General features: G+C 37.8%; 1 protein-coding gene across 13 annotated transcripts in view; it reads left to right on the top strand.

Moving 5' to 3' along the window:
* Positions 1 to 21,088, top strand: part of PARD3 (par-3 family cell polarity regulator) — a 677,664-nt gene that overhangs the window by 435,368 nt on the left and 221,208 nt on the right. For all 13 annotated transcript variants that reach the window (XM_075922689.1, XM_075922688.1, XM_075922683.1 and 10 more), the window contains 3 exons: positions 6,373 to 6,561; positions 6,988 to 7,158; positions 17,233 to 17,383. In XM_075922689.1, the coding sequence (XP_075778804.1) occupies positions 6,373 to 6,561; positions 6,988 to 7,158; positions 17,233 to 17,383 (511 nt within the window). The remainder of the gene's footprint in view (positions 1 to 6,372; positions 6,562 to 6,987; positions 7,159 to 17,232; positions 17,384 to 21,088) is intronic.

Here is a 21,088-nt window from a genome sequence, read left to right as displayed (position 1 = left end):
TATAAGGTGCCACAGGACTCCTTGTCGCTTTTGCAGATTCAGACTAACACGGCTACCCCTCTGATACTTGTCTAGGAAGGAAGTTAAAAGACAGAAAACAAAGGGTAGGAATAAATGGTAAGTTTTCTGAATGAAGAGAAGTAACTAGTGGGGTCCCACAAGGGTCCGTCCTTGGACCAATCGTATTCAACTTTTTATAAATGATCTAGAGAAAGGGGTAAACAGTGAGATGGGCAGATGATACCAAACTGCTCAAGACAGTTAACAACAAAGCAGACTGTGAAGAATTTCAAAAAGATCTCACCAAACTAAGTAATTGGGCAACAAAATGGCAAATGAAATTTAATGTTGAGAAATGTAAAGTAATGTACATTGGAAAAAATAATCCCAACTATACAAACAATATGATGGGGAATAATTTAGCTACAACTACTCTTGTACAATTAATCTTGAGGGGGTGACAGGGGAGGGATCACATGACGATTACCTGTTGTGTTCCCTCCCTCTAGGGCATCTGGTATAGGCTGCTGTCAGGAGACAGGATACTAGGCTGCATTGACCGTTGCTCTGACCCTGTATGGCTGTTCTTATGTACTGCAGAAAGGGATGTAGGGTCATAGTGGACCAGAAGCTAAATATGAGTCATCAGTGTGACGCAGTTACCAAAAAAGCAAACATGATTCTGGGGTGCATTAACAGGAGTATTGTGAGCAAGACACGCGAAGTCATTCTTTCACTCTACTCTGTACCAATTGGACCTCAGTTGGAGTATTGTGTCTAGTTCTGGTCACCACATTTCAAGAAAGATGTGGAGAAACTGGAGAAGGTCCAGAGAAGAGCAATAAAAATGATTAAAGGTCTAGAAAACACAAGCTATGAGACAAGGCCTGAAGGAACTGGGCTTGTTAATTTGGAAAAGAGAGGGGACATGATAGTGGTTTTCAGGTATCTAAAAGTGTGTCACAGGGAGGAGAGGGTAATATCATTCTCCTTGGCCTCTGATGATAGGACAAAAAGCAATGGAGCTAAACTGCAACAAGAAAGGTCTATGTTGGACATTAGGAAAAACTTCCAAACTACCCTGGTGGTTAAACACTGAAAAAAATTGCCTTGGGGGGTTTATAGACTATTCATCACTGGAGATATTTACGAGCAGGTTAGACAGACATCTATCAAGGATGATTTAGACCAGTTATGTCAAACATGTGGTCCGATCAAATTTTTTTGCGGTCTGCGACTACATCTTTATAAGTTATCAAAGTGCAGCCCACCCAGTTACATTGTTTATAATAGGGGTGGCCAACTGGTGGCCCTCGAACTGCATGCAGCTCTTTGATTAAAGAAATGCGGATCCTTCTGGTTCTGAGCCACACACCTGGACTGCTCACAGCTGGCTGCTCTGCGCACGCATCCCAGCACCTGGAGGGAGAAGCATGTGGCAGTGGGGGCTCTGGGACCCAGTCATTAGGCTAGGGAGGGAGGGGTTGCCTGGCTCTGGGGGTGAGGAGGGAGATTGGGTTGGGGTAGGAGCAGAGAGGGGCTGGGAGTGCCTGGCTCTGGGGGTGGAGGGAGGCATTGGGGTAGAGCAGGGGTTGCTTGGATCTGGGGGAGGGGAAGGGGATTGGGTTAGAGCGGGGATATGGGGTGACTGGCTCTGGGGGAGTGGAGGGAGATTGGGTTAGAACAGGAGTATGGGGATGCCTGGCTCTGGGGGAGTGGAGGGGAATTGGGTTAAAGTAGAGGGTGCTGAAGCACCTTAAGCTCAAAGTTTTCATGGATGCAAATAATAATTTTACACATCAAATTATTGTATTATGTGCAAACAAGACCTGAAAAAATATTATAAAATATATCTAAAACATAATTATAATAATAAATAATTATGACTTTCTGATAGAAGGACATTTTCTTTGGTGGCTCTGAAAGCTATCAGTTTTTGTTTGTCTAGCCCTTCAGTAGTCTTCGAGTTTGACATGCCTGATCTAGACCGTGCTTGGTCCTGCCATGAGTGCAGGGTACTGGGCTTGATGATTTCCCGAGGTCCCTTCTAGTTCTAGTATTCTGTGATTCTATATTTCCCATAAAATGTTAAATTTTAAAAAACAATCATTTCAAATACAGGTTTTTTATATTTAGCAGCTGCTACTTAATTTGTATAAGGATTCTGTCTTTGCCAGATGTGACACATTAACTTAACTAATACGAATGATGAGTCTTCGTATATACGTGCAAATAAGATTCATTGCTGTTTGTTTAATATATGGGGGAAATTAAAATACTTAACCTAGGAAGAGTTATGGAAGCAGAGAGAGCACAAGATTTTTTGTGTTAGTCAGCTTTGGGGAAATTCAGTATAAGTTCTACATCCATTTATAAATAGACAAATAGGTACTTTAAGCCAGTAAAACCTATAATGCAAAGAAATGATCATAACATAATACACGTCATTTTCTCTCTGTTTTTAAAAGTATTTTTATCAGAGGGAGACACAGATGGAATCTGTGTGTCGCTTTTAAATCGATAGACAATGTTTTCTCCACTGGAGGCCCAATTTCAAGTCTAAATGAGTTCCTCTTATTGTATTTGTCTTTAATGCACTTCCACCGCAGGACTCAGAAGCTTTCAGTGTTCCTTCTCAGGAGAGGCCAAAACCTGAAATTGCAGAGGTGTGTTGCAGACCACCTACATGCTTTGTTTCTAGTACATCTAGCCAGTACTTACATAAATACTAAATTTTGCCTCTGGCAAAACAATTCTTTCTTGACAAAATGAGCTACTATTGAGTCCTTTTAACTCTTATGTGTTTGTACTTATATGTGCACAGATATATATATGTAGGCCTATACAAAGAAATAAAGAGGGAAAGAGAATGTGTTGGTATATTTTGATGGGTTTTGGTTTAAGGGGATGCAACCTCAGCTTGAAGCATATCACTGGTCCGGAACTAAATACATCAGCTCTTATCTTTGGATCAGGTAAATTTTGAAGCCAAAATGTCACATTTGGAAGGGAAGAAGAAAATCTCTGTTTTTGCTATTGATTTACAAATGGTTAATAATAATAAATGGAGGTTGATGGATTTGCCCTAATGTTTCAAATGTTCCAAATGGCAGCATACATGGGCCAGTGCAAGTTAGCTGGTCAAAATTAGGTAAGTGTTTAGAGGTTTCAGATAATGGCAGTTTATAATGTAGTTGTAGAATTTATCACATGGGTATCACCACCATATATGTAGGAGTGTGTATGCTAATGGTAAATGAGTAAACAGTCTGCTTTTCATTGTATACATAAAGAGAGATAAGTCTTTCAATCTGAGTGGGTGTACAAAGCTCTTTAACTCCCTGCTTTGAAAGAAATGAAAATGAACAGGAGTTTGCCTGGGAGATGATAAATTTGCATGATCCATTTAATTTCTGTTCATTTCTTTATATATAGTATTGCAAAGGAACTACAGACAAGTTTCAGTGATTTAGTGACTGCTGAGAAAAAAAGTCTAAGCTTCCTCAGAGAATGAACCTTGTCTGTAGAGAAGGCAGCCTGCTTTGTAACCACAGCAAGCTCCTTTGAAAACTTGTTCCAGCTTGATTGAAAATTGCTTCCCCCATTAGAAGGGAGTAGTTTGTTGATTTCTTCATCCCATGCTGGTTATTCTTTAGCTGATCCTAGATGGGGTCTTGCAAAGAGAAGACTTCCAAGGAGGAAATTTCTCTACAGGTTTAACAGCAGGAAATAAGAAGGAGATGCTGTTACAAAAATGACAAAATGGATTTTGCAGATTGCCAGTGGTTCCAATTTTACCTTTGTGGAAAATTACAACTTTTATGATCATTGTAGGATCAGTGCAGAGTTATTAATGGCAATATAGAACAGAAATACTGACTGTTCTTTATCTTATTACCTTTTTATCTCCAAATTCAACATATCTAAATGGTGCCACGAGTTTGTTCTAATCTAGAAAGTTGAGAATTTATATATATAAAAATATATACTGTATTCATATTATATTTTAAAAGTAGAAAACTTATCTCAAATATTACTTATTATGAGCTGATGCAAGGTATGCATTTGAAGCCAAAAATTCACGTACATATTTTAAAATCCATTGAATTTTTATTACAAATTACATACTTGAGCAGCTTCATTCATTCAGTTTAAGCCATTTCAGATGACCTTTCCTTCAGGAGACTGTATCTGAACAGAATATTGTATGGTTGCTAATTGTTTCGGACATGGTGTGTGAAAAATCTTCAAGGAAGTGACTGTTGTTCTGGGATCACAGTACAGTACTGTACATAGATTTTTGTGTGTGTTTATTTCAGGCATGTCAAAGTATATGAAGCAATAAATTTTTCCTACAGATAAACTAATCATGAAAATAATGTTGAGGTGTTTGATTGACATACTGAAGCTGTTAATTTGGAGTGTATCAAGATCAAATGGAAGTTATTGCAATTAGGCAGTGATTGTGTTTTCTTTTCATTTTAAATTTTTAAATGCCACATTTTACATTTTTGCGCATTTTAATGCTGTTGAGTGATGTTCTCGGTGAAATTTTTATGGTTTCTTAAATTGAGGTTTTTAATGTTCAATATGACTTCAATGCAATTTTAATTTCTTATAATTGTTGGCATGTTATTGTTAGCCAGAACATTTTTAATATGATCTCTTTGGTTCTATGCTCTGCAGAACTGTGATGACGAATTAAAGGGGCATTCTCAATGTTACAATTAAATGTTGTTATGGCTTTGCCTGAGGATACCCCAGTATATCTTTCAGGGTGAATTAGGGGGTAACAAAGTCATCCTACTAGTAAGAAGGTATATGAACCAGATTACACATGTAGAGCCTCCAAGTCACACAAATGAGTCTGTATCATATATCTTCTGAAACAGGAGGCTGTGTTATCAATTATGCACATGATAATATTTCTCCTTTTGTACTGTGGAGTGGTACAGCAAAGACTTTTTTCAGTACGCACCAATCTCCATGTGTAGTGCTTATTGTAATTTCAAGCATCTCTTTTCACTCAGACATGTTTAGAAGAATTTTGCTTGGAAATGCTATTTAGAAGAGAAAACAACCTTGTTGATATATCCCTCCCCAGCTCTATCTACCTCTCTGCCTGCATGACGATGTGAATGATAGATCAGTTCTGGCTTTTTAGGGCCCATGCTTCTCATAGCAGCAGGCATTGAACTCTGCCCTGCAGTAGTTGCTTGGGCTGTCCTCATTTCAGCAAAAGGCAAATTTGGAACCCAGCTGCCTGCAACTGAAAGCTAGAAGAAAGCCTGGGTGGGTATCACTAAGTAGCTGCCTGTTGCAGATCCAGGGACATTGGCTGGGATAGTAGCTCCTTGGGTGGTTATAAATGGAGCAAGAGGGCATGGGATGTATTCAGAGGAATCAGACCAGAAGGGTAGGAAGTAAGAACAGTGGAGAGGGGCAATGACCAAGGAAAGAAAAAAAAAAAACATGTTTGGGCCCAGCCTCAACTGTGCAGTTTTTTTGACACCTCAGAGCAATCTCAGCACGTTTACTTTTGCTGATCTCAGCTGAACACTGTTCAAGACATCTCTTTTAATATGGTTGAACATCTCTAGTCTGGTTGGGACCTGACAGGTGCTGAACCACAGAATTTGCCAAACCAATGGAGGTCAATATAGTCTAGCAGCATTACCAAAATTTCCATTGCTTACTGGGCTCTTAGAAGACAATTAGAGATAAGTTAGAGCTAAATAACAGCACAGAATACTGAGCGCCAGGACTGGTGGCTGTAAACAAACCTATGGGACTGTGGGAAACTTCACCACACTCATGATATGTGGACATCTGGCTAACTAAAGTCATGCCAGACTACGGATGTTGCCAGACCAGAGAGTGCCAGACTAGAGAGGTTTAACCTGTACAGCTAATTCCAAATGTAGAGATTGGGGGCAAGTGAGTAATATTTATCTTCCTGCTGTTTGTTCCTACTGTATTTTAAAATACATATATGCTGAAGATGAGTGAATTATTATATAGATTATATGTATTTGCAAGTAAGAAAATATAATAATTTAAATACCTCTAATGCAGTTTACCTGTTTGGCTGATAAAATGGCTTGTGTTAATATTGAAAGTGCTCCATATATCTGGTATTTAAATCTGCTTACAATCATCAATGGGCAAAGCATATGCACACACTCTCCTATCTGGTTCTAGGAATCATCTGAGGTGATACTGGATGTTCTATTAACCTGAATTTTTCCATGGATTTTCAGTGGGATATATTGTGATAATGAAATTAAAGAACATTTCTTTAACATTAACCTGGAAGATAATTGCAAGTAAGAAATATTTTAAAATACTGACATGTTAATCCTTTCCTGATAGAAATCAGAGGAAGAAGATCTTGTTCTTACACCTGATGGCACCAGGGAATTTCTGACATTTGAAGTTCCACTTAATGATTCTGGATCAGCTGGTCTTGGTGTCAGTGTGAAAGGTAACCGGTCAAAAGAAAACCATGCAGATTTGGGAATCTTTGTCAAGTCCATTATTAACGGAGGAGCAGCATCCAAGGTAAGAGAAACTCCATCTGTCTTTGTTTTCCCAGTGTAGGCCACAGATTTCTTTCTGCATTCATTTGAGGTAGCTTCTCTAATTTCTCCCACAAATGTAGCTTTTAGATTGCTTCTCAGATTCACATATTTGTGTGTCTCAAGATTTAAACAACCTTTAAAGGCTTTCTGGAAGGAAGAAAGCAATCACTGGCACATTTCAATTAGTATGCTATTTGGGTAAACAGATTATGATAATGGCTTGAAGTGCAAATGTATAAATGATTGGAACAGACACTTCCTACAATGGCTGCTTAAAAGCTATTATAGCAGTGTTCATTTGGCCATGAACTATTAGGATTAAGAGTTTTTTTTTTTAACTAAAGACATAAACTTCCTTTATAACACATTATTTTATGTGACTGACTGCTACCTTTTCTCTTGCCAGGATGGCAGGCTTAGAGTGAATGATCAGCTAATAGCAGTAAATGGAGAATCATTATTAGGCAAGACAAACCAAGATGCTATGGAAACCCTAAGAAGGTCCATGTCTACAGAAGGAAACAAACGAGGAATGATTCAGCTTATTGTAGCTAGACGAATAAGTAAATGCAATGAGGTAAAGAATACTCTTTTATTTAGTGTTTGAAAACTCTTAAATATTTTTAGATACTCTTCTTGATGGAAGATTTGATGCTTTCCTCGAGGCCAGGAGAAAAGTACTGGAGTATTTACGGGAATGTAATGTAAAATTACTTTAATTTCAGTTTTATACACAATAAACTTAGTACCAGATCAATAAAGCTTATTTCTTTTGAGTACATTATTTCGTTTTGAGCATATTTATCAATAAATAATAGAAACACTACATGGAAGTGCATTGATTTTGTAATTGCATTACACTAGCAATGTGAGTTTAGGGATTTTTATACTTTTTTTTTCTCAAATGCAATTTATGATTTAGGCTTAATGGTCTTTCTCTTTGCATTCTCAAAACTGGTTTTAATTTTTGAAGCTTTTAGGATGGAGTGATTTTTTTTTTTAGTGCACAATTTGAAGCTGAATAAGGTCTTCCTGCAAGCTTCTATAAAACTTAGAGCAGCATATATTTAAAATTCTCAATCAGAAGACAATTAATATGCCACCTTCTGAGTTCAACATATGCGCAGTCTTTGCAGGGGAAACAAGAATGTTGAATTCAAGACTTAGCTAAGAGCTATAAAGAAAGGTGGAAATCACTTTCAATTTTTTTTAAATTTTTATCAAGCATGTTGGTGTTTTACATTATTAAATGTTCTTCATGGTACCTGATAGTTTACCTTTGACACTAATTTAATATTGTGTATCAGAATATTATAATATGTATAGGTTCTTTTAGAAATTCTAATTTGGGACATAAAATTTTAAAGACATGTTTAAAGCAATGCTGATTGCACTAAGTGCATTTGGATCTAGTGGCTCCCTAAGTGCATGAACTTAGTGTTATTAACCGTCTTCTTGCCATCGGAAGTATAGGTTATTAGAGTGAAAATCAAAACAAATTCATATTATTTCACATATTTATGGATCCAAATTTTCTCATATCATTAGTGCAGAAGGAATTCTGGTGTTGTGTATTGGTCTATCCTATCTAATCAGAATTGTTGGGAAAGTGGGATTTTTCAGCAAGTCTTCCATTTCTGCCCTCTCTCTCTCTCTCTCTCTCTCTCTCTCTCTCTCTCTTTTTGTTTTTGTTTTTGTTTGTTTGTTTTTAATCTGCTTATACATACTAAGAATAAAATGTATTACATTTTGGTATTAGAGGGGCCAGATCTTACAGAAAGGTCTGTACAAAGGAAATCTGCTAATTGTTAATGAAGCTCTGGTCTAAGTGAACATAGTACCAATTCAATTCAGCAGTATTTGTGTACCCACTTACATTAAACTGGGTTTGATTAAGACGAGATTAGGTCTAATTGATATTCATCATGTTTGCTACACAAAAGTCACATGGCAAAATTGAGGCTGCGACTCACCTGCTTCCCACCTGGAAATCCTGTGTTATTACCTGAAGCAAATATAATAAAATGTGCTTAAGGGAGTAAGGGTTGTGTCCAGTTGGCTCTCGTACACAGTGAAACCTCTGTTATCCAGCGTTCTGTTAACTGGAAAACGTTGTTAACCGGCATTGCCCCCAGCCCACAATACTGTCACATCTTCAGGCGTGCAGGCCTGTCTTGGTTTATCATGATTAGTTTAACAGTTTTTTATTTAGGAAGTACTAATCATCTTTAACTCAAAATAGAAATGTGAGGCCAACTGCCCCACACTACAAAACTACCAGTATTAAAACTTGAGTTTTACTATTATAGTCCATTGGTTTTTTCTAGGTTGATTGGACCCCCAGATAACTGGAATTTTTAGTTAACCGGAACGCCCTAATCCCTGAGCGTGCCGGATAACACAGGTTTTACTGTACCAGTTTTATTGCTTTCTGTGCTCCTTGGTAGGTTAGTGAAATGAACCATGGTGACCTACCTGGCTCAGTGTTGTTGTACAGTTATTGGCACTGCCTGAATCCTTGATAAACTGTATTTAAGCAAGATTTTTTTGAGATTCCTGCTGTTTTCTCCTGTAATGCTTACTTTCACCATACTTTTCAAAAAGCAAATAATGGTGGCTTTAGTACTTGTATGATGGATTGCCGTTCTCACAGACCAAAAAATGACCTTCCTTCCATGTAAGAAAGATAGAAGCCCAGTAGTTTAAAGTCACTATGGCCAGACTTGAATGAACCATATAAAGAAAAGCAAAAATTCTTCTGACGTAGATCCCTCAATCCTCTCCCTAAACTGTCTTTTTCATTTATTTAGGAACAGTCCAATCTTTAAATCCCAAGATGATGGCCACAGAAATAGGGACTGCATCTCCCACCACCATCTTTATGTACAGAATTAAGTAATTGCTATTTTCCTACCTCAGACACAACAGATTTGGACATTTCTTTGACTGTGCTAAATTCTGGGTGCCACGCTTATGAACATTATGTGGAAAACCTTACTTCAGTAATATATACGAACATTACCTTCTTGTGGAATAGTGTTATCCTGAACCCTCTTTCCAGCTGCCTCCTAACCATAATACAGCCTCAGTAAAGTTTTACTTGAGACCTGTTCTGAGCTATGTCCCAAATACATCATCCACATGCCAGCAAGTCCAAATATAGAAGGGTGACATAGTGAAGTCCTAGAATGATGTGACTCATCCAATGATGGATGCACTTCAAAAATATTTTCAGCAGGTGTAGACTTCTGCAGTGTTCAGGTTGTCATAATAAAGAAAATTTCACCTCTTGCCATATTAAATATTAGGGAAAAGATAGTCTGTCTTGCTTTTTGGAGAATCTGATAAAAAATGAACTTGTCTTTGCATTCTTAAGTGTGTCAGTGAAATTGCACTTTCCTGTTCAACTTTTATAACTTTGACAAAAAATAATTTATATTCCTGTTAGTCATGCAGAGCCAACACAAGATGTAGGGAGCTGGATTATGCATATGTCCTCTTGTGTGTCATCAAAATTGTTTGTTATATTATGTTCTAATTGTATTTATTTACACCCAGTGTAATTCCTCAGTGGTTTTGTCTACAATTTGTAAAACCATTAAAAGCTGTGATGGTGCCTAAGAAATAAGAATCCCACATAAATTTCAGTCCACAAATTTCATTTGCCAGGCTGGTTTATAGAAAAAGCTCCTTTAAAAAAAATGACAGCCCAGTAAGCAATTTTCAATTTGAAAAACAAGATGGCTTTTTACATCGTGCTGTCTTGTAACCCTGCCTGCTGTTAGCAATAAGATAGAATCAGTTGGATATTAAGCAAATGGTATATATGACATTTACTATTGAATTTTTTAACCATTTTAAATTTCTTCTAAATGTTGTTTTTAATGGTTTTTTATTTGTTAAATAAGTCAATTTGATCTAGAGTTGAAGAAAGACCGAGACTAAAGTAAAAGAGTAGAATAGCACATTTTAACATCCATTTTAGAGCAGAATTTCAGTTTTAAGGCCTAAACCTCTTTCCTGTGAATGAAATAAGATTTTGACTATTGAATAGAATGGAAATAATATTGGTAGGCCAGTGTCCCATGGCTCTACAAAGGGCAGATAGGTATAGATGCTATTTAACTTAAAAATCTAACTCTCTAAATTCTAAGCTTACTTAATTTGAGAAGTTTCAAAGGGTTATAAAGCTTTCTCTGCTTTTTCATTTGTCATGTTAACATTAGCTTTATATCACTCCAGTGGTTCGTAGGCCACAATAAGCTTATAAAACAATTAAAGCTACAATAACTGTTGTAGTAACTACACAAACATAGCATTTTGTCTGTGTCAGAGTACTAATGAGGGAATTATTTATACTGACTGGTAAAATATAATGCAATAGACTGAAAGGAGACCAGTATATCTTCCCAGAAGGTAAAAACATTACTTTATTGTTATTGCTTCAGTTGTTGTAAGCAATAAACATTGTCTCTAGAGCAGTTTTCATTGACTCAGCAGGAGATAGAGTATAATTTATCTAGGCTTTCAAGTAAATTATGATGTAGTAAATATTGAAATAAGAATAGAGAGGGTTATTGTGATGAATAAACTTCAAACCAAACCAAGTATTTCTTTCCTCTGCAATGGGGCACAGCACATTCACATAGTTAAATGTTGTCACATCTCTGCTATAAAAGCATGCAAAATTATTATAAGCCTGTATTGCTATCTCAGCTTTTTCAAGTGAAATCATGCAGTTGATATTACATGAATGTTACTAACACAGAGATGATGAGTATATATTTTAAATGTTCTGGGTATTTCTGGTTCTTGGTATTTTAAATAAATTTAATAAAGTTATCCTTAGCTAAAATCTATATTATCAAATGTACAACTTTTGGGTACTCTGTGAAGCTTAGCATAAGAACAGTCATACTGTGTCAGACAGGATACTAGTTTTCCAGCAGATGGAATGAATAGAACAGGCAATCATCACATGATCTGTCCCCATTCCCAGGTTTTAACAACAAAGGCTAGGAACACTTGAGAGAATGGTTTTGCATTTCTGTCCATCCTGGATAACAGTCCTCCTGTGTATAACTAGGATTGTATATACCCTCTCCTCTCTAAATATATTGGAAAACTGAGGCACAGAAGGGTTAAGTGGTGTGCTCAGTGTCAAACATCAATTGTAGAGGTGGGAAGAATTTGCAGTAAGATGATCTTGAAATTATTGTTGACTATATTTAATAAAGATTTCTGGACTTGCTGGCAGGCTTCTGTTGATCTGTCAGTCAGCTTTCTGCCCACTCAGCATATTGACAGCTAGAGTCAGGGGGCTAGCATTTCTTATTAAATCACTGAGATACCTGACTTGTACAAAGAAATGCCAGGCGTCTTATGCTAGAGGTTGGTTGGTGTTTTTATTGGGCTGGATGGGCAGACAGCTGGCTTTTCCATGGCCATAATGCATGTACCACCCTCAAGCACCAGCAACTGCCAAATCAGCACAATTGGGAGGCATGTGTTGACCCCCCGCACCCCCCAAATAATAATCCTTATTTGCCCAGCTCTGTGTCCTTTCCCTCTTCACTCCTCCTTCCCTGGTAATCTCCATAATGGACATTTTTCAGTGACACCTGCGCTGACACTGAGTCAGTTACTAATTGTATGAAATAGGTGAATATCTGCTACCAGAAAGGAGATCATTACATAGTCACTCAGTGTAAAAAGATAAAGGTTTCCATAGTCCAATTAACTTGTTCAATTAAGTATTTTCAGTAAATTTGTGAGACTCACTTAGCTCCAAACATGGCGGCAGAAATCATATTTGGTAGATTTCCATGTTCCTGAATACTTTGGGTATCTTTGCTCATCTCTTCCTCCTGCCTTCTGAATGCCGAACAAGACCCAACACAGAGGTAGAGAGCAGTAGCAAGCCCAAGTAGTCTTCCTTCTGCCCTCAAATCTATTTTAACAATTAAGTGTTTAGAACTGGCTCATCTGTCCCACCCACTCCCTCATAACTTGGGTAATTTGGATGCATTATATATAGAGAGGAAATAGTCCTGTTTTTATTTAGTTGCCATACTGAGACGTACAGTATAGCACCGTGATGTCCAACCAGTTGTGAACCTAGTGAACTAGCCACACTCAAGTGGCCAAATAACCACATTGTTCAAGCCAACTAGCCGCACTCAACTGCCCCCCCCCCCCCAAAATGTCCTTTGTATCCAAACTGCAAACGTATCTGGAAATATCGAGAAGTTAATTGTGGGTATGATGTACCTCAAATCCCCATCTTCATATCTCTTCTGCCATCCCACATTGCCTTCTATTCTCTTCAATTTAGTCAGTTTTCTTCTAACTACTGCCTCTATCTCCTTCACTAGTGTTTTTCTTGTACCCGAAACAGACTATTACTAAATGCATCCCAAGCTCCATGACATCCCTGATAAAAAAAACAAAACAAAACAAAACAAAAAAACCCCAAGAAACCTCTAAAAACTATGGTGCCACTTTTTCTCCAAAGTGTTGCAGCTGGATGCACCTATACTGTACCAATTTCACAGTGCTAAGGATGCTAGCAGCACTTTTTATATAAAACAAAAGCACACAAACCAGAATTAACCTCCTCCCTGACCATAGCACAAGTTTTCCCATTTTACAAATTTGTACCCGGTTTGGGTGGCTAAATTAGATGTTAACAATCAAACATTCATTTAATTTTGGCAGTAGTATTCTGAAAGGAAAAGGGTTAGGAAAGGAGATCTGAGTAATTTGGACACATTCGCTTACAAAATGCAGAAGAGAAAAGAAAAAAAGCTTGGGGAATAATTTTGTGCAGCAGAAAGGAATTTCATTCTTCTCAAGTTAGAATGCAGTGCTCTATTTAACAAACTTCTGTAGCCGCTCCTCTAAAACCACAAATGCTTTCATGTCAATCAGAGTTTTGATAAATTACATTCTGAATGGAAATGAGAGAGAGCTGGATGATTGTTCCATTTATAAAGATGCATGATATGAAATTTGATTTGATTGCTTATACAGATTAATATTTTGGCAGTGCTATGGCAGATAACTTTTCTTATACTCAGGCTCCTAACTTCACGTGGAATGGTAATATTTAAATAACAGAGACCAAAGTTAGTTGTTCTTTCATCTTCCAGATAAGGAGCAGATAATGCAGATAATTTTTAGAAAATAGTTTATTTCATCTGAATAATAAAGGGTTGATATAGAGATCCAAAAACTGGCTACCTTAAGATGAAAGCAACTTGTTACATAGAACAACTTGCTTAAGATTCTGTGATAATTTGGTTATTGCAGCCCATTATAGTTTAGTACTAGTGTATAAAGGTGGAACAGTGATGTTGAACAATGATGCTGCTACCAGCAATAATTGAGGCCAAGTGAATGGGAGCCAATAGCAGCACTACTAGTTTTCATAGTCATGCCTTTATTGAAAATGGGAAGCATGTAAGACTGTGTTTACATTAGCTGCCCTTTATTTATATTTAGTAATAGATAATGCCAGGATAGCAATGAAACCAGTTTAGGAAGGAGTGAAGCCACCTATAAGGAACAACAGCTCTTTATTTTTACTGTAATGTTGCTTTTACTCCATTTCTTTGTCTTGCTAGCAGCATTTACTCCAACTTTGACATATTTTTTTACACAAACTTTCCTGGAAAAAGAGAGAGATAAAAGATTTATTGAAAAGCCTTTTGTGTATCTCCCCCTCATCTAGTTTTTGTTAGTTTAGAAAAGGCATTGTATCTTTTGTTAAATATTTGTGTAGCTGACTGTTGATGTCTTTATTGAGTTCTCTCTTTTGAGATGCTAATTAGAAACTGGGAAAAGTCTTTCCCATGAAAATGGTAAAATACATGGTTTCTGTTACAAAGCGCAGCCATCTAAACACAAGGATCCTGTTGTTCATTCTTTATGCATACTGCAGCTTATCAGCTTACATAGTGTGAATTTCCATGCATTTCTCTATGATTCTAAACTTTCTTCTTGTATCTTTCTAAAAGTTTGTTGGGATTGTCTCACAAGAAAGTTTGACTGTTACCTTTCCAGTCTGGTTGTTACGTGGAAAATGGTCGCATTATATGGTTAAATAAGAAGCTAGACATTTGTTACATTAATTCAGTGATACAAGGCTGCCTTTCTGGGGAAATAAATCATCTGACTGGAGAAGTATACTACAGTAATGTGTTCAGACTCATTATCACTCTTTCTTTTAAGCGAAATAAAGGTTAGTTCACCTTTAAACATAATTGGCATAGAAGTTAAATTCCGGACATACTACATATTTTACAGCATTTCAAATTTTAATATTTTTATTCTTCCCAAATTTATCTTTGATTTCTTTGCATCAAAGACTTAGAATATTGTTAATTTACTTTTCAGTAAAGCTGTCACTGGTAATCTGCAATTTTAAAAAACATAATAAAACAAATCCTCATTTTACAATTTAAACCTTATTGAGTCTAATTCACTTGCACTGCAACTTTATTATTCTCCTGCAGCTTGATGTGCCTCCAATTGTAATTGTGTTGACCCTTCAATGCAGTAATTCTCCCCAGTGCTTATCAAATTGGGAAAGATAAGTTCACAGTTTAGAACTTCATTAAATATCTCATTTATATTAAACAGATGATAGCTTTGAACAGAAATAATAATTTTTACAGACGGTATGACTTCTGACTCTGGTCTTTGTGGTCCTCATCTTTGGAATACAATGAGTTTCTCAAATGCCCATCTACTCTGTGTTCCTGGCATTGAGCTGGTGACTAGATATCATATAATATTAGTTCACTGGTTGCATCAGAGCCTCTCTTGTGAAGATTGTAGTTGAGACCTTTGTAGCTCTTGAAGCAAATTTTTAAAAAAGATTTTAATAGCATACATTTCTTTGTCATGCTGGAAATATGAGTCGCTGTATCATGCTGGTATCATGAATCATAATGGGGAGCTATTTAAAAATATTGCTTTGTTACAATTTGTGAAACTGTGAACTGTTCTTCCTTTAGAGACCATTCCTGACAAGTGCTGACCACTCTCAATGCGTGGTGACTTCCAAGTAATTGTAGCATGCACTAATTGGGGAAACATTCAGTATTTTGCAGGCTCTGCACACTAATATATTTTAATCATGAAATATTTTATGCTAAAGGATTCATATAAAAATATCATGCATTGAGTTATAAACACAACTTTAGATAAAATGGCCAAAACATACTGACCTTGATGCCCTAACCAATTACAGTACTACATACTGTATTTGAACATACATATATAAGTTCATCAGAATTTCTCCTGAGGGGGCCAGAATTCAGTGCACAAATTAAATCAATTTAATATCTAAGCCAAGGATAGATGTTTTGTCCAAAGTGCCCATAATCACTCAGTTACCAGTAACCACAAGGGGCCAAAACGACTATGGTCAGGCACCTCAGCAAAGCTCAGTAAGCAGAGGGATTGGATAGTTTATGGGATTATGGGAGATGAAGTCTTTCCCATAATGGTTATTAGTCTATTGAAACAAGTTGATAGTTTCAGTTGGTTCTCTTGTGAACAGGTGTTCACATCACTCCCAGGCCCTTTGTAGGAAGTTGCTCCTAGATTGCTGGTACACAGAACGCAGTGATTCATGAGTGATTCAAGTTGGTGATCATTGTTACTCGAAAGAGCCACAGTAGTGTGAATTCCTTGTTTTATTTACTATAGTGCTACATTGTCATAATACAGAAAATCAGACTTGAGATGTGACCAGATTCTCCTGGGGGAGGGGTGAACATAAGGGCACCCTTGAGATACACACAAGACAGTTCTGATGAAGGGCAGCTGGGAGTGGGGGAGAGAAAGGATGTTTATTCTCCCCTTCTTTGCATGGCCAAGCAACATCTTTCTGTCTCCTTTGACACTATGTCAGGGATCTGGCTCTTCATACATGGGGGAGTACTGTCTTGAGGAATCATGCTGGGCAGAGGAATCTGGGCTGTTTTAGGGGTTTGGAAATGCTGATTGTACTGAAACTGACAGGGATGCTGCAAATACCCCCACAACATGGTACACTCCCATATTTTATGGGCATGTGAAATCTCTTTATCCTAAGGGTGAGAAGTCTGAGCAAAGACTTTATCATAAGCAGCATGAGTTCATGTATGTCATATAAACGTGTATGACAGCGTGTTTCATGGGGAATCCCATGATAGGCATGTACAGAAGCTAATTTCATTACTTCAAAAAGGGTAAGTAGCTGAGTTTGAAATGTTTCCTATTCTCTGCTGCTCCTAGAAGTCTTCTCCTGACAGTCTATCAATATATGAGAGAGAGCAAGTTATTTGTCACAGAATATTGAAACATGCTATCTATACATTTAAGAAAGTATTCAGCAAAGGTAGACCAAAATGTGATGCTTTTTGTCGACATATTTTCTGCCAAAAGGGTTGAAATTTGACAAGGCACCATGGGAGGTGCAGTATAAAGTGGCATGGAAAGTTGGTCATTAAGCAGAGCTGTCATAGTAAATTATTTTGTGTCTGGGACGAAAAGCTCTAATGCATTTGGTGCTCAGCCAGGCCCAATCCTTAGGCAAGTTGTTATCATTCCCCCATGCTGTTAAATGGACTTCAGTGCTGATTTTCCTCTTTCCATGCAGTTGGAGTCACCTGGAAGTCCCCCTGGGCCAGAACTGCCTATAGACACCATACTTGATGACAGGGAACGTAGAATTTCCCATTCACTATACAGTGGGATCGAGGGACTCACCGAGTCACCCACAAGGACTGCAGCACTAAGTAGGATAATGGGTGAGTCAAGTAGACTCTGCTAATCAGATCTTGTTTTGTCGTTTCGGTAGTTCGTTGAAGGGTGATTAATGTATTATTTATGTGGGAAGCATGAAACGTGAAAGTGGCAATGACCAATTTAAAGCATGTCTTTTTAAAAGAACTGTTCTTCACAAGCCTTCCAGATTGCTTAATGTGAAAGGGGAAAGTCAATCGATTGATAAAGTAAGTTTCAGAGCCCATAAAGGTGGCATAAGAAATGGGAACATTTAAAATGGTTTTCTGTGACTGAGGTGGGAAACTACACTTCTTATTAGTCTGTTTGAGGAGTTTGCATGCAAATAAAATGTCAGTGAATATTACTATAAAAAAGTATTGTTATTCTGCAGCATTGATTCAGCTTCACTTGTATTATGCTCAAAAAAGAAAATAATATAAACTGAAGCCAGTATGTTCAATAACATGTTTGCCTATTTCCGTTGAATTTCTGCTTTGCAGGGCACCAGTTTTAAAACCTTCTACGTGATTTTATGCATCCTTTGTTTGGATTCTGTGCTGTATTGTCTGCATAGCCCCCAGTGGGTAACGAGGTTATTAGCACTTGCTCTGCAGCAATTCAGCTTGCTACTAACAGATTTAGTTCATAAAGACTTGTCTTGCCACAGGAGTGGTTGGACTTACTGAGTAGCTCAATCATGGGATTAACTTGTAAGGATTTTCAAATTTAAAAAGCAAGAAGATGTTTGATTAAAATAGCACCTGATGTGAAATACTTTTATTGCTAGCTTGAGTTGCTACAACATAGCCGTGAAATCCACTGCATTTTAGTAAGTTTGACATATATGTACAGCATTAGAATTGGAAAATTCCTATAGAGTTGGCATGAAGCAAAGGTGAATTTAGTTTTCAGTCCCTTCAGATATCTATTCAGCTTTAGAAAGCGAAAATCTCTGTTATGGCCTTTTGCTAGTTATTGCTTTGTAAATAGTTCTTAAACCTCTGTGAAACACCACAGTTTTGGTTTGTGTGATTTTTGTACCAGTTCAGTCATATTGTACTCTGAATGCACATAGCAAAGCCAAAACATAAACTGAAAAGTTCTGTTATTCTCTATTGTGGATAATGAAGAATAATATGACCAAATATACAAAATTCATGTCTGTCTAAAGAAAGTGATGCATTTTTTTTTAAAGTTTGAATTAAAAGTTCAAAGAGTGAAAATGTGGTTGAAATTGTTGGTGCTGTAATTTTAAAAGTGGAACTAGTCTAATTTTGCTGTTTCCATTTTCCAAATAAAGTATTTGCATAGCACATAGCCACTGCTTTTTTCCTTCAGTGGTCAGGGATTTACATGTAAAACTTGGGTATGCATTAATGAATGAGTTACCATGTAAAAATCTTGTGTAGCAACCGCTTAACTGAACCTGAGAGGATATTTGATATGCATGTCAAGGGATACACTATAATTTAACATCAAAGGAATACAGGATGTGGTCTGCTGCATAAAACTAGTGGTCCATCAAGTCCAATGTATTTCTTTGAGCAGTGATCAGTAACTGAAGTCCTAGCAAATGGCAAAAACAAACCATTAGCCCTTCCAAAAACCCATAGAACCTGATATGCCCATAGCCAACTCTTGAGTGTGTCCTATGCATATAGAGGATAAAAGTCCACCCAGACACTTGCAAATGCTCATCTTTGGGCTGATTAGTACTACACGATTAGGTTGGCTTAACTACAGCAGTCAGGGTGATGAAAAATGTTACGCTTTGTCTGACGTAAGTAAGCCAACATAAGCCTCGGTGTAGATGGGATTTTTCCATCAGCCAAGCCGTCTCCTCTAGGAGAACTGGAGTCCCTGCAGTGACGAAAGAACCCCTTCCATGGATGTAGTTTCTACACTAAAAATGCTACAGTGCATCGGCTGTGCTACTATGGTGTTTCCAAGAGAGCCATGCCCTTATGTTCTGCCTAAGTACTAATTCTGTCTATCTTGGCCCTCCTCCTTAGTGGGACTCCATGCTTACAGAGCTGGATTTTATAGCAAAGGTCAAATCATGTTTAAATAATGTACATAAATCTGATGTGACCACAACAAAGTTGGGCTGCTTAGGGTATCCCTACTTCAGGGTGCTCTCTCTCTGAATTGGATGTTTCTTTAGCCCATTGATTATTACATACAGTTGCTGATTTCTTATGACCTTAGCAGGTTTTGATACTAAAGATGACTAATCAGAAGTTATTTATCAAGGTTTTAATTAGAATAACAATGACTCAGATTGTATTCTGTGTAATTGTAGATGTGTTGGTCCTAGGATAGCAGAGAAGCAAAGCAGGGGAGGCAATACAGTTTTTGGAGAAAACTTGTGTCTCACCAAGAAAAGCTGGTCCAATAAATTACATTTCCTCACCCACCTTGCCAATCAAATCACATAGTTTGACACTGTCTTTTATTGGCTCATAGAATACTAGAACTAGAAGGAACCTCGGGAGGTCATCAAGTCCAGTCCCCTGCACTCACGGCAAGACTAAGGACAATCCAGATCATCCTTGATAGATGTCTATCCAGCCTTCTCTTAAATATCTCCAGTGTTGGAGTTTCCATAACCTCCTTAATAAATGTATTCCAATGTTTAACCACTCTAACAGTTAGGAAGATTTTCTAATGTCCAACCTAAACCTCCTTTGCTGCAATTTAAGACCATTGCTTCTTGTCCTATCCTTAGAGGCCAAGGAGAACATTTTTCTTCCTCTTTCTTCTGATACCCTTTTAGATACTTGATACCCTTTTAGATACTGCTGTTATCATGTCCCCTCTCAGTCTTCTCTTTTCTAAACTAAACGAGCCCAATTCTTTCAATTTTCCTGCATAGCTCATGTTAATGAGCTACCAAAGGATTCCATTGTACTTCATAATAGGAATGTGGAAGGGTAACTATTTAACCAGTTACTCAGTAAGCATCACCCTTACTGAGTGATGCTTATCTGTAACTGGTTAACCTGTGCCTAGCCGGACTGGAGCAGCTTCCCATCTGTGGCGCAGTGTGTCAGGCCCTGCCCGTCCTGTCTGGAGCAGCTGGTCTGGGCAGAGCCCACCATGACGCAATGCCCATTGTGCCATGCTGTGGGTTAGGGGCTGCTCCAGAAGTCCCCAACCCCCAGCATGACACAGCAGACAGTTAAGTGTTTAAACATAGCATTTTAAATGATATTTTACATCCTTACTTCATAAACTACTATATATATGCATAGCAAGAATTGTTTTGCTCACTCTGCAAGCATAGTTATATTTGTGGTGTCCAGCACTGTTGTACTTCGGCATTGAGGGAAGCCGCCATTTGCCCCTTTATGGCTGAGCATCCTATGGTTCCGCTCGCCTCCTCAGCCAGAGAGGAGAGCACTCTATAGCCTGCAAAGGTTTGTGAGGGACAGTCCATGGCAAGATGTGAGGTCTTACGTGTTGCTGGCATTGGAGCACAGACCCATAGAGGCGTGTGCCCCTCGGTATCACTCACACCGGCACCAATGCATGTGATGAGCATACACACCTAAGTTAAATGAACATGAGCAAGAACACCAGTTACAGAAATAGGTAAATGTCTTTTTTTCTCCAGAGTTGTTATCTCTTCAAAATCAAGATGCTCCATGCATCTGGGCAGAGCTCAGCAATACATGGCTATGGGTCTGGTAAGCCATCCAGCTAGTACTGGAGCTTGGTGAGATACT

The sequence above is a fragment of the Pelodiscus sinensis genome, chromosome 2 (genome assembly GCF_049634645.1).
Source record: "Pelodiscus sinensis isolate JC-2024 chromosome 2, ASM4963464v1, whole genome shotgun sequence".
NCBI lineage: Eukaryota > Metazoa > Chordata > Testudines > Trionychidae > Pelodiscus > Pelodiscus sinensis.
Note: the sequence above shows the minus strand (reverse complement) of the source record. Positions and strands in the feature narration are given on the sequence as shown.